General features: G+C 39.3%; 1 protein-coding gene across 1 annotated transcript; it reads right to left on the bottom strand.

Annotated features, from left to right (window-relative positions):
- Positions 1–5,272: 5,272 nt before the first annotated feature.
- LOC137275136 (sodium-dependent proline transporter-like) lies at positions 5,273–10,959 on the bottom strand. The gene is made up of 6 exons (XM_067808155.1): positions 10,834–10,959; positions 10,373–10,504; positions 9,293–9,392; positions 7,596–7,696; positions 6,875–7,042; positions 5,273–5,419 (listed from the first exon to the last, which is right to left on the bottom strand). Exons 1-6 carry the CDS (start codon positions 10,957–10,959, stop codon positions 5,273–5,275), a joined length of 774 nt encoding a protein of 257 aa, XP_067664256.1.
- Positions 10,960–14,009: the final 3,050 nt, after the last annotated feature.

Raw genomic sequence — 14,009 nt, 5'->3', positions numbered from 1 at the left:
GTAATCACCCTGTCTCTTGATGAACGAGCCATTAAGCATACAATTTTTTAGAACGTCCTGCTTATTGTGTCAACGCGTTCATATATGGTTGGTGCGTCGACTGGGGATCGGCTCATGGATAGGATGACTGGAGAATTAGCTCATGATTTTGATGAACATTACGTTGACGAAGACAAACGAATACGTTGATAAAGACGAAGGCACTGTTTAGTTGTTCAAACTACGTTAGTTGGTTTCACAAGACATGACAAACAAGTATACATGAATGAGGTGAGTGGACTTCTAGCACAACCCCAAAGCCTTTCCTGCGAGCGGCATAGTCCTGCTCGCGGTCGTAACTACAAAGACAGTAGAAATGCCGTTCTCCACACTCACATTCAGTATAGATGTGAGCATACATATAGATATATATACATACGGTTTTTAACAACACTGGACAGGCAAAGATTCAACAATGGACAGATAGAGAAACAATAGTACTTCCTTCTACAGTTGATGTGATGACAGACACAGTCGAGGGAGATGACCAATAAAGGCAATAAATGTCATACGATAATTAATGGGAGTGACAAAGAGGAACAGGGTAGCTGACCAAAGTACTCTACGGTAGTGATAAAGACTGAATAGTAATAACTAAATGTGACTACATAGTTTTTGGTCTTTAGACTTATTTGGAAATGGCAGTCCTGAAGTAAACACTATAACAACTGCATAGAGACCACGATTTAGAATTTGTTATTCAGAGAGCCACGTTCTTCATTAAAGAAAGCCTCATTAATGATACTGAGTGAGTGAGTTTTACGCCGCACTCAGCAATATTCCATTTGTAAATAATCGAGTCTGGACCAGACAATACAGTGATTAAAAGCATGAACATCGATCTGCGCAAATGGGAACCGATGACATTTGTCGACAAAGTCAGTGAGCCTGATCACCCGATCCCGTTAGTCGCCTCTTACGACAAGCAGGGTCGCCTTTTGTGGCAAGCATGGTTTGCTGAAGGCCTATTCTACCCCGGATCTTTACGGGTAACTCTTAATAAGGTATAATCTTTCAAGATCTTATCCTTTCGACTACTTCCCGTTGGTTGAGTTGTTGAGTGTTGAGTTTAATCTCATTACGGTGATAAAGACCGCTTCAAAAAGATTCCACAAGAATCTTTATCACGACTTTTATAATCGTGCTTACTTATCTGCTCCGTCGTGTCAATTAGGCCAAGGTACTGCTATTGTGCCTTCATCTGCCCATTGTTGTCTTTCCGTCTGTCCATTGTCATCTTAAGTCATTGCCATCTGAGAGCCTGGTATTCCGACTTACGGCCTTGATAAACCCACTTTCTGGACTTAGTAAAGTTATAAATAAATGCTGCTTGTGTTATTTGTTTATTGTGTAATCAACTAAGAGGTTTGGACTCAACGTATAATGGCCTAGTTCTCATGTGCACTTATCTTCTCTCCGTTCGCTTTTAGCATGCATTTGGCATGGGCTAGCGCTATACAAATGAACAGTTATGTTATGTTACAATTGTTTCATGATTTTCTTCTAATATTTTCTAAAAGAAGCACACGGACGCATAAGAATCGAAAACATTGCCCTTGTTTGGTAAAAACATTAAGCCTTAAGTGATTTATATGTATGGACGCATAAGAGTAAAACACATCAGCCTTGTTTGGTAAAACATTAAGCATTAAGTGATTTATATGTAAGGACATTGAGAATAATTTCACCGCATTTTGTTCTCAGGTTCTCATTGACTTTCACTTTAGAATGTGTACCTTTCCGCAATATCCTTGGCATGCAACTTGAAGTCTTCCGAGACAGTGTTGCTTGATGATTACTGACCCTGCAACCCTGTATGGCACCAATGAGTCAGCATTGCATTGTCCTCATCTTGTCTCCGACAACATACTATCTGCGCTAGTATTCTAGTAACCTGATAAGGCATGAACGATTATGGTCATGGAATCTCTTCACAAGCAATGAATACGATATTGCAGATGTGGGCATGTATGCACACTGATGTTGGTTCTCGGTGTAAGAAAATTGTAAAGTACATTTTATCCTCATGTGACTCAGTTACGGGTGTTTGTGACCCAGCTGTTGCACTCGCACAGCGTATCCGCTGATGCTTTGAATGAGTAAAGCAGGCCTGAAACATAGCCTTTAACTTGTGTATTTGTAAATATTCCAGCTATGTGCCAGCTGTAAAAAATAATCGTATCTGGATCAGACAGTCTCGGAATTTACGTCTTGTACATTGATCCATAATAATTATAAACAACCTTAGCAAGGATGACATCTGAGAAAGCTGAAGAAGAGTGCAAGAAAATATGATGCGACATGTACCATGATGATGAAAATGATGGTGTTCTGTTCTGAAGATAACGAATAGGGGTGACTATTGACGGAAAAAACCTACTGCAATAGCAATAGTCTATTGCAACATACTATTGAAATAGCTATAATCTATTGCGACCAACAATTGCAGTACTGTTGCAGTTGTTTTTTACTCCTTGAATTGTATCATCTGATTTCATTTAGAAATGAATATATAGTTCATATGAAACAAAAACAATTTGAAGTTGTTTCAGTTTCTTTTAATAACAGAAAGGAACTTCAAGTAAACAGTTAAAGAGGAAACATACAGCTTTGTTCCACTGAAGCTGCAAGTCCGCACCCAAACATCCTGTATTGTGCGCGTTCAACGGGAGTCAATTACTAAACTATCGATAGTGACACATACTATTGATGTATCGATAGTTTTTCGTTTCTGCCGTCGATTAATTGCTATCGCAGAGTCAACAATTGTAATCCATCGCTAGTTCGCTGCATCGTTACTGACCTAGTGACGAATGAATGTGCAAGCTGAAGGTCAGGACACGATCCGATTACAAGTGCCCCGTATTTGTGTGTTAACGTGTCGAAACGCACGTTACAAGACAAGAAATGGGTAGGACTGCATTGAAAACCCGTCAATAATACTCGTTCTGCTGACCGCGTTAACAAGCAGGACAGACAGAGCGTGTATTTGTTGGAGCACATCGTGTGTAGGTCATACAATCCTGTATTGTATAAATACGTGAAGGATCGTTAGTAAGTGTTACTTAGTACACACCTGGTCGTTTTGAGTTTTTTTCTCCAAAACAATGTAAATAATTTGATGGTACACTGAGTACATGTTGACTGAACAATACATGTTTCATATACAGTGCTGCGAGTGGAATACCTTAACAATCCTGATTTTGTTCAATTACACAGATGTTGTACGCCAAAAGTACAGATGACCACCGACTGAGATTTTTCGTGGAGTACCTTAAGAGACGCGTTAAAATACTAAGGCATCAGCAGCGGGGAGAGTATAACAGATGGGGAATTCCATATTCCAATTTAGAAGGCAGGCCATCATCGGACTAATTATAAGCGTCAGCTAGAATGGCCAGACATCTAACTGAAGGTAAACAGACAGAAGGGTGATACTCTCCTCCGCATTCTCAATCTGCGCAACCAGGTGCTTACAGTGATGTTATCAGTGTCAATATCATTGGGTCACTATCTGTTAGTCTTTATGTAATGTGTGATGATAGAGGCATGAACTTTGGTCCTGAAATGACCGTGTCATGCTGAACAGGGTTCCGCTGACCTAAAACGCCCAGATAACACTTGACGCTAAGAGCGCAACCAGGTGCTTACACTGATGTTATCAGTGTCAATAGCATTGGGTCACCATCTGTTAGTCTTTATGTAATGTGTGATGATTGAGGCATGAACTTTGGTCCTGGAATGACCGTGTCATGCTGAACAGGGTTCCGCTGCCCTAAAAAGTCCTGATAACGCTTGAGGCTAAAAGCATCCAAACATAGTAGCCTCCACACCACTGAATCGCAACAGAAACAGTGCAATATAGATTCAATGCTGTGGTACACTGTGTACATAACAGTGTATTCTCTAAACATCACTTCCGTACACGACACGATAATGAAATATCGCTAGTAGGTAGAACAATACCTTCCGTCAGAATCATACGAAACAGCACCTGCCCAACACCCGAAAATCACGTCAATTGTTATTTGTATTAACTCCCTCTAAGAATATATACAGGAAGATACGAACGAAGGAAAATGAATATACTACAACCTTCTTGTCAGTCAGACAATATACGCTTTCCTCCCGGGCCATTGGCCTTTGTACCAAAATGACCACGTGACTATCACAATATTTCGCTCTTCCCTAATGCTCGTCCATTTTATTGTGACTGTTAGTATATCTCCAACATGCTGCTTACTGTCTCTCAAGAGTAAATTCCTATCACCACGTAGTATTAGGTGTCAAACTTAGAATGTTCAGTTGGATTTAATGCCTTATAACCAAGTGTACAATTTAGTTTCAGTTTTCAACTTTCAATTTTCAGTTTTCAAACCACGTTGTAATCGTATGCGTGTAATAACTTCATCACTTCATCACAGGGGCTGAAGGGTAGCCTAGTGTCTAAAGCGTCCGCTCGTCACGCCGAAGACCCGGATTCGATTCCTCTCCTGTGTGAAGCCCATTTCTCCTGTGTGAAGCTACACTCATTCAACTTAGATGAGCTGACCACTCTCTCTAATGGGTCACACGTAGACAAGGTAGTCAGTTAAGTGAGTGAGTGAGTGAGTTTGGTTTTACGCCGCTTGAAGCAATATTCCAGCGATATCACGGCGGGGGACACCAGAAAATGGACCTCACACATTGTACCCATGTGAGGAATCGAACCCTGGTCTTCGGCATGACGAACGAACGCTTTAACCACTAGGCTACCCTAGGTTCTTGACTATGCTAAATTCAGTGATAGCGATTTGTGTACATGCAGTACCTGTGGAGTGTTTGTTCAGTAACAGAGCACTGAATGCATGATTGACGATTTTACCAATATTGGACTACCTGTGTGTGATATGCAAAGGTAAGTTTACTCATTAAAAGTAATCCTATTACAACAAGATGTTGACATCCATAAAGAACATTCTTCCTTAACAAGCTTTTCATTCAACGCAACAGTTTCTGGACCATATAAACACACGCGTATTTTGTTATTGTTAATGGCCATTCAAATTGGTGGGTCAGTAATAAAACGTAAGACTGTATGGACAACAACTTTTTGTTGATTACATAGAAACCTTTTAGTTGGAAAACGATGTAAGAACATACACATAGACGTCTCTCTATTCAGTAAGTAAGAAAATCTTATTGCAGTAGTGCATACGTTTTGCTTAAAATTGAATGAAATATCCATTATTCGTTAGACAGCTGACGACTTGGCTTGACCATTGTCAATGTGAATGTCGTTGCTGTCGAGGTGGGGGTCGGTCTTGTCGAGAAAGATGTCCCTGTTTTCGCGTCTTGAAGGTCGCCAATCATCTGCTGGTCTACTTGCGTGACGCAGTCGCTGAAAAAACGTATAACGAAATAGATACCCGAATTTTTATCTTCGAAACACAGCATGAATCAATCGTGAAACATTTTTTAACGTCAAAGAACTCCACATTTGCATATGTCAACACTGTCTTCATTGGAAAGCCTTTTCCTTTAGTGGAGAGACAATATAACCTATAAACCCGTTTATGTTTACTGAACTCTCTTGAAGGTCCTGGCTGTTTTTCAGTTACTTTTTCTTGCCGCGAAAGCTAATAACAGTAATGTATGTATATAGGGTAGATCCAAATCATGACATCAATCACTGGATTGTCTCGCCCATTCACATTTTCTTCGTTTTGTGTTTTGTTGCAATATTCAGCTATATGGGGACGGTTTGTAAATAAGCGAGTCTGAACCAGATAATTCAGCAGTCAACATCATAAGCATCGATATGCTTAATTGAGATACGATAACGTATGCCAACCAAGTCAAGAAGCCTGACCATTCTATCCCTTAGTCGCCTCTTGCGACAAGCATGGGTTGCTGAAGACCAGTTCTAAGCTGGATATTAGTATTTATCATGTAATGGATTGCGTTCTCGGCAGGATAAAGACAATGGATATTTTCGGTATCCGTTAGATCCTTATACCGATATAGATGCAACTTAGGTCTTTGAGAGATTACTTTCATAGTGGAAACAAATATGGCGTCACGCCTATCTGTTGGAGATCGTGTACTGATACTGTCCGTATTTTGAATTTGAAAATTCATGTCTGGTGATGATAGCGTGAATTACGAAGCGAAGACGGAAATTCATAGGCTTACGGAGATACCAACACCAGTTTCCCGAACCACTGTCTGTATTCGTGGCCGGACAGGAATTCGTAAAGGTCACGCGAACATTGTATGTATTATGTGTATTTGTTATTAAAACGTTAATTGAAGGTTTCTGAAGTTCCACACGAGTTTGTTGTTATGTTTCAAACATATGCTAAGATTTGCTGCCATCAATACGTGCTTTAACATGAAGACGTATCCAGATGACCGAATGAGTGATCTGTAGAAAATTGTTTGAACGTATTACTATCCACATGTATGTGACGAGATATCTGTGCACATTCCACGAACTTTAGTGTCCCGATTTGCAGCAATTCAAAGCGCGTTTGTGTGTTTGTTTTTCAAATTATAAAGTGAGAATGACATTGTATGACAAATAGCCTTTCACAATCGACTGTATTGGAATAGTTATGATAACATCGCACATTTGCAATAAACACTATGTATTTCGCTCGCCAAGGCTCTTTAAATGCAAAGTTTATTCCTAATGCAAGATATTAACCATCCCTAAACACACTCGGATGAAAACCCACATATACCTGTATGCTTAATGTAGCTTAGTGTTACGTAAATGAGTAAGCAAACAAGGTGTGTCATTTGATTTGATAATATATTAATATTTGATTCAAATGCAAAATGTGTAACGCACCTCGCAAAAAGTCCCTTTCCTTTTTATAAGCTGGTGCAGCAGTGCGATCGGTATTGGTAAGGACATCACTACTGCCATCAAGATTCCAATCACCTTTGCGTGTTCAGGGTAGATGTACTCGCCATAGCTTGGGGGATCGTAGCAAAACAGGGAAAATATCAAGGACGCCTGAAACAGCAATTGTAAATCGGGTCTGTCCATTCTTGTTTTTCGTGAGTCAACAAAAAAAGAAAACGATCGTTTACAATTCAGATAGGTCTATATAAATGTTGCGTTTTTTATCATTTACTGACATTTCTTATGACCAGGGCTTTTTGCAACAGATTTGTCTCGTAGAGCATTATTCTCAGTGAGAGTTCCTGTTTTGTTTGTTGTTTAACACTATTGCACTAAGCAGTCTTCCAGCAACTAGGATACGATGACAAGAGTCAACAAAGTCAGAGAGCCTGACCACAGGATCCCATCAGTCTCCTCTTACAAGCGTGGGTTACTGAATATTCTAACTCGGATCTTCATGGGTAGGCAGATATGCTAATTGCAAATATACAGGAACGTAACGTCATCTTTGCAGCAGACCAGTAGCCCTATTCTAACACGCATCCATTTTCCTGCACAAAATCCCGTATTGAAATTTACCCTAACTGTCACAGACATTGTCACTATAAGACTAACAGCCACGATACCTGTAACATTAAACTTAGACCAATAGATGTTTACTTACAAACAGAATGAAAGGTGTCACGTAGGTAGACATGAGTTTTAGCACTGTGGGATATTGCTTCCCTATCATCATCTGAATATCTCTGCCGAATCTCTTCCACCCTGGAACACAACATCCCCTGAATGTGAAATGTTAACAGTGCACCGAGTTCATCAATACATCTGTCTCAGTTTACCATCTTCTTCATTGAGTTCATCATTCTAACAAAGCCTCTAGTGCTGCTGCTGCTGCTGCTGCTGCTACTGCTGCTGCTGCTGCTAATGATGGTGATAGTTTGGAAACTTTAAGTGGGCTTTGTGACATGATGCTCAAATCACATACGGGGCACCAGGCCATATAGTTTTAGATGTGAAAGGGTGAGTATGACTGAAGGATAGGACAAACTGAAAAGGGCGTTAGGATTTCTCAAATGATGAACGAATAAGTTTTGGATTTGGGAATTTAGGACATGATGGTGATGCGAACTGTCTTAAAACAAGAACTCCAACTGTCCATTGACGTTAGACGCCTCCCGGTTCATTGCTGCCAGACGACTGGCACAGCTCTGCATCTTGATACTCTGGATGGTTCATTAGGCAATTTGTTATCCCTAAATATATTCACTAATAGTTAAGTCGCATGCTTTCACCATGCATTGTTTTGATATAGGCAAACGCAAGTGTGAACAAACGTATCCATAGAGTAGAGTGAGGGAGTTAAATTGTTAAATCACAAGGACAGTATTTCAACCATATCGTGACTATATCAAGTTATATATAATATTAACTATTTGAGGTGATTTATAAAATACCTGTCAACGAAGGACAGTAAAGCAACTAGATTACCATATATATAAATTCAAAACTAGTAATTTAAAACAAGTGCAGCGATGTCGGTAGTTTAGCGGTAATAACATAAACACAACGCCCCTATAGAAGCGATGTCGGTAATACTTGAAACAAGCTCGGCCATTTTCGGAGATTTCTCGGCTCCGTTCCGTAATTCTTTCAGTTGCTTAGCGGGGGGCTGAATATAAAACACGAGCTATATGTCGCCAACAATTGAAGGTAGATTATCATACTTGGGACCATGGGGACGGACTTACTGTACTATTGCTAACTGCATAGGTCTATCTGGATTTACACCATCCCTTCAGCGGCTGGCTATTGTGGGAACATATAGCCATATTATAAAATAACAATAATACCACGTTTAAAAATTGGTAAGTTTAAATATATCTAGAAACTTTCGCGACTTACGTGCCTTCTAAGGAGCCATGGAATGACGATATAACTTTGGTTTTCACTCTGTATCGGGACTCTCTGGCTTTGTTCTTAGACTGACTTACTTCTAGTGTTACGGAGCTAAACAACGGAATGGTGTTTCACAGCCTTATTATACCATCAAGGGAACTGACTTATTGAAGAGTTTTCTTGGCTAATGTCGGTTATACCCTTCCCGAGCTGATCAAGGTGGCTATATCCGCACATACTTTGTTAATCTGTGATAGTGATCCTTGCCAGTATTAATTTGGTTCTTGACCCCTAAGAGTGCATTCTGCAGCTGTTAAATAATACTGTGAACTTTGAACATGTTTTCTATTACTTCTATATTTTTATTTAATGGCACCCTGATCTTATAAGGTAAGCTGCTCCGTGGGAACACAGTTTACAATCCTTGCAACGCTGCATGTATGATATTCTACAACTGAGTTTTACCGTAGATCCAGTTGATGACAATACACTCGAGGCAGCCAATAAGCAGAATGCTGAATGATGAGTTATACCAGTCTAGCAGCTGGAGGAGGTAGATTCCACCCTGTACAAGGAATAAATACTTCAGAAAGTGATGTAATTTAAATGAGCTCTAACAGCTATGGTTAAAGCGTTCCGCATGTCACCCTGAAGACCCTGGTTTGGTTCCCACCACGGGTACAAAGTCTGAAGGTGAAAAATCAGGCTCATTCAAAAGAAACGAACGTACCCTGTAGGCAATCCTGACGTAAACAATACTGGATGCTACCCAAAGAGAGCTGTAGTGTCATACATTTACATTTTGCTATCAGATCAATGGCAAAGTGTTAAAAAGATCAGATCTGCAATTAGTTAGCCTTCTTGGGTACATATCATTCATACTTGCAATGCACCTGTTTACGGCTGTCATTAGATATTCGCTTTCTTTCATTAGCTCTGGTTTACACAGCAAATAGTTTTGTGTCTATCCTCGTTGCAAAGGTAAGATTTCAGACAGAAGTGATTAAATCGAACGGACATAGCAACTGAACCGGTAATTGTTATCTGGATAATTGCCACGAAACATACCGTGTCTGTATCATGAATATCATTGGTGATATACATATTAAGTGAAAAAGATATGACTGAATGATCATCGGCTACTCCTGCGAGCTGATGGATATTTATGGATATATGTAATGTGGTGAGTCATTGTAAATACTATCGCCAGCGATATTCCAGCTTAATTCAAGCAGTCCATTACCAACTCTAGTCCTATTACACACAATAGACCATGTGTTGTTGACTCAAAGCTCGTTCAAACTAACTGGAATGAAAAATAAATAATAACAGAACAGTCATTAAGCAAATAATAACCATCAAAACAAATTCTAACCATCACTTATACACTCACCAGAACTATCCTGGTATGTTAATCTTCACGTGTGGGGTAAATCAGAGTTTAGTTTATCCGAAATTGTGAATACTAACTCTCTGGAGACCCCCACCCTCTTCCTGGCATACCCCAATCCCAAAATGAAATGTTTTGGTGTAAGGTGTTTTCACGTTGGTGGCATAGGGCACGGACACCAGGAAGCAGAAGAGGCAGACACCAGCAGTGACATACATTCTACGGGGCTGGAGGTATTTGGGATATGCGTCTACTATTCCGGCGAGAACCGTTTCCATCGGACCAAACTGCAAATATTCCATACAGAATTTACACTCTAAGACAATGCATGCCTGATAATGGAGCTAGAAGATAATATATGATGTCACAGTTGTAAATGTTCACCTTTACAAACTGAACTTTCACAGTATTTGACCTGACCATTTTAATTCTCCTATTTTCAGGACAGATAACTTGCCTTTTTTCATTCGGTCACCTCCTTGATATTGCTGGAATATTGCTGAAAGTGGTACAAAAGCCATAATCACGCACCCACTCATCTCAAAATGTCTGATGCATATTGATTTAAAATAACGCCTTTTTTTCAGAATATTAAGATGCAAAAGGCATTGCGTACAAGCGAGTCCATCCCCAGGGTTATTAGCATGATGAAGAACAGGACTGCCCACAGCTGAGACACAGGAAGATGTGCGATGGCTTCTGGGTAGATGATTAATCCCAAGCCTGACCCTGGAGAGGACATGCCAGTGAGTTATATCAAAACATTATTACACAGAACATATGAAATCATTAGCTGCAAATTATCTGTTGGAGAAAGAGGCATCTTGCAGGAGCATATAAGCATTAACAGGTCGTCTATGTTTCATCCTACCGTGGATTCGAAACGTAATTACAATTAAAAACAAATCTTTAGGATTGGGTTTTCTTGCCTCTAGATATACTGTATTATTACTCACTATATTTGTTAAGGCTTCAGTTTATGCCGTTATAGTCCATGAGGTACACAACTTTTGATGCCCACATGGGGTGACCAATGTTTGAGGTGTTTAAAATAAAGATACATCACTAATATCAACTTTAAAGCATGATAGCAATCATATATTAGCAGCTGTTGACTTTTATGGCAGTTTTAAAAAGTTGCCTGACGCTGTTTCCCTAAAAATAGATATGTAATTAGTTGTAAGGTAATATTATGCGTCATCCAATATGGCCGCACTTCCTGTTTATACTGTTGCTACAGAGGATGATGTCACTGATGACATCAGAAACCACTACAAGCTGTGAAAGTGGTAAGTATTCATTAAAAGCTGTTTAACAGTATTTCTGAAATAATATATGATATGAAAAGCAGCCCAAATCACATCATTTCATTCATTATATTGCTCCAAATGACATAATAAATTTCCCAATGTGAAGACATGCTTAGCACTCAAGCTTCATGCACAGTCTAATTCTTTGGAAAACTATCCTTTGAAATGTTCATACATTAATATTTAAATTCTAGCACTTGTAAGATACTGATTCTAGTTGATAATTATAAGCAAAATGAATTGTTTTTCTAACATATTTGCTTATAAAGAGAGCACCAAAGCTGTCAATCAAATGTCTTAGATACTATTCACCTTCAACTTTTCATATATATTTTTTCAAAGCAACATGTCTGGTGGTTCCTAAAAATTTTAAAACCTGATTTTGTCAATTCAACTTCATCAAGTCTGAAAATGATTATGATTATATTGTACCATTTTATTGTTTATTTGATTCGATGTATTTTCAATGTTGTAAATATTTACTTTTTTTCCCATCAAACATCAAAAATTCAAATATTCATCATTTTCCCCCCTTCTTCAGGATTTTTTTTCTGGCACTATCTTCTACTTATTCGTATTAAACTGTAATGCATATGCTGTAAAGAAATCAGAAATATTTACAATTATTTGGGCAGAATGATGGACAATGGAAAGTGTGGAATCTTCTCCAAAACTCCTAAATGAAATTTGGTAAATACAATCATTTCAACTTAAATTTTATCAAATTTGTCTGTTTTTTATTTTTGTGTTTATTTTATTTCATTTTGAGGGAAGGTGGGAGGCTTCTGTGTGTTTTTGGAAGGTGTGTGTAGGGTGAATCGCGGCAGAAATTGAATGGTTGAAACTGCTCTTTAGTTTTCAATGATAATGTCTGATAGGATTTCAGCCTATTGATGTCAGTTAACAACATACATGATCATGTTGACAAGGTTATATTATATTGGGTATTACGTCTCAGGAATAACCCTACAATCATAATGTTTTCCAGATGTTACTTCATCATCATGACAGCCCCAGTGTGCATGATTCATACTGGCACAGAGGATACCTCATCCAATCTGGTATCACCAAGAGATCTCGAATCATGGACTACGCTTTACAGGGCAGCCCAGTTAAAAGGACATTAACCAATCCTTGAGTTATGTGAATATTTGCCTGAAGGTAGTATACCTAATGTTTACTATCACAGAAAATGTAGGCAGATATTTACCATGAAGAGGGATTTAGCTAAACATGAAAAAGAAAATGAGTCAATGGCAAAATCCCCTAGGAAATCTGCTCAATCAACCAGCATACTTGACAAGGTTTGTATATTCTGCCCTCCTGGAAGATGCAACAAGTACCTGAAGTCATCAAACACAAGGGAACCTCTTACACAGTGTGTGGAACTTCAAGCGGACAACACAATTAGAAAAGCTGTACTTGACAAAGAAGACAAGAGGCTCTTACCCCTTGTAACAATGAAAGACCTTGTTGCTGCAGAGGCCTGGTATCACAAGTCCTGCTACAAGAAATACACTAAAGGTACAGGAAAAACAATGCATGAGGGTGTAACACCAGACAAACCTGACAACCAGGAAGATAACAATTACAAAAAAGCTGAAGAAACTGCCCTGAATTATTTATTCCATTTTGTCAGAACAGATTTGTTTGGATCTCCTAGAGTCATGCCTCTTACAGATATGACAAATTTTGTCTCAAGCAAGATGACAGAATTGTATAGTGGATGGCATGGCAGTAGTCCAAAAGATAAAGGGTGATGGGAAGACTTTTGGTGAGTTGGCATCTGCAATCCTATCCGTGGCAGTATGTGAGGCACGGACAGCAGAAAGAATAGTCTTCGATGTTTACAACCAGACCTCGATACAAAATGCAGAGAGACAGCTGCGGGGAATGTCAAATGAAGACACTGTACAAGACAAGGGGATTTCATCAAAGCAGACTGTCACTCGGTGGAGAAAACTTTGAAAACAAACAATAAAACAGAACTAATCAAATTCCTGGTGGACGAATGGCAGCGATCTGAACTCAGAGAAATGTTGGGCAACAGGGTACTTTATGTCACCAGAGAAAAGTAAAGATGGCTCTGTCAGAGATAAAGATCTCCAGTCAAGTCAGGAGGAAGCAGACACAAGGCTACTTCTTCACAGTGCTCATGCTGCAGACCAAGGCTTTCAGAACATTTTGATGATTTCTGATGAAATAGATGTATTTGTCATGTGCTTGATGTATACCTGGAAAATTAAAGCAAAGATCTTCTTGAAGGCTGGGTCAAAACAGAGTACAGTACATCGACATTCACGCCATTTCAGTTAGCGCATTTGCTGGCCAGGGAAAACTATCAGCTCTGAAACTCTTAAGAAGTGATCTGCTATGGCAAGGCACATTCAAAGAACTCGGGAATGATATGCAGGTATCAAATTCTCTTCAGAGTCAGCAGGAGGAGTTCACTTGCCTCTTGTATTCAGCCAAGACTAACACA

This window comes from Haliotis asinina, chromosome 1, assembly GCF_037392515.1.
Source record: "Haliotis asinina isolate JCU_RB_2024 chromosome 1, JCU_Hal_asi_v2, whole genome shotgun sequence".
NCBI classification, from domain to species: domain Eukaryota; kingdom Metazoa; phylum Mollusca; class Gastropoda; order Lepetellida; family Haliotidae; genus Haliotis; species Haliotis asinina.
Note: the sequence above shows the minus strand (reverse complement) of the source record. Positions and strands in the feature narration are given on the sequence as shown.

Coding starts and splice junctions, on each gene's coding strand:
- LOC137275136 (XM_067808155.1), bottom strand. CDS start 10,959: ATGTCCTCTCCAGGGTCAGGCTTGGGATTAATCATCTACCCAGAAGCC. Junction 10,505..10,833: donor CCCTGGGGATGGACTCGCTT/GTACGCAATGCC, acceptor GAATATTTGCAG/TTTGGTCCGATGGAAACGGT. Junction 5,420..6,874: donor GGAAAGGGACTTTTTGCGAG/GTGCGTTACACA, acceptor ACGTTTTTTCAG/CGACTGCGTCACGCAAGTAG.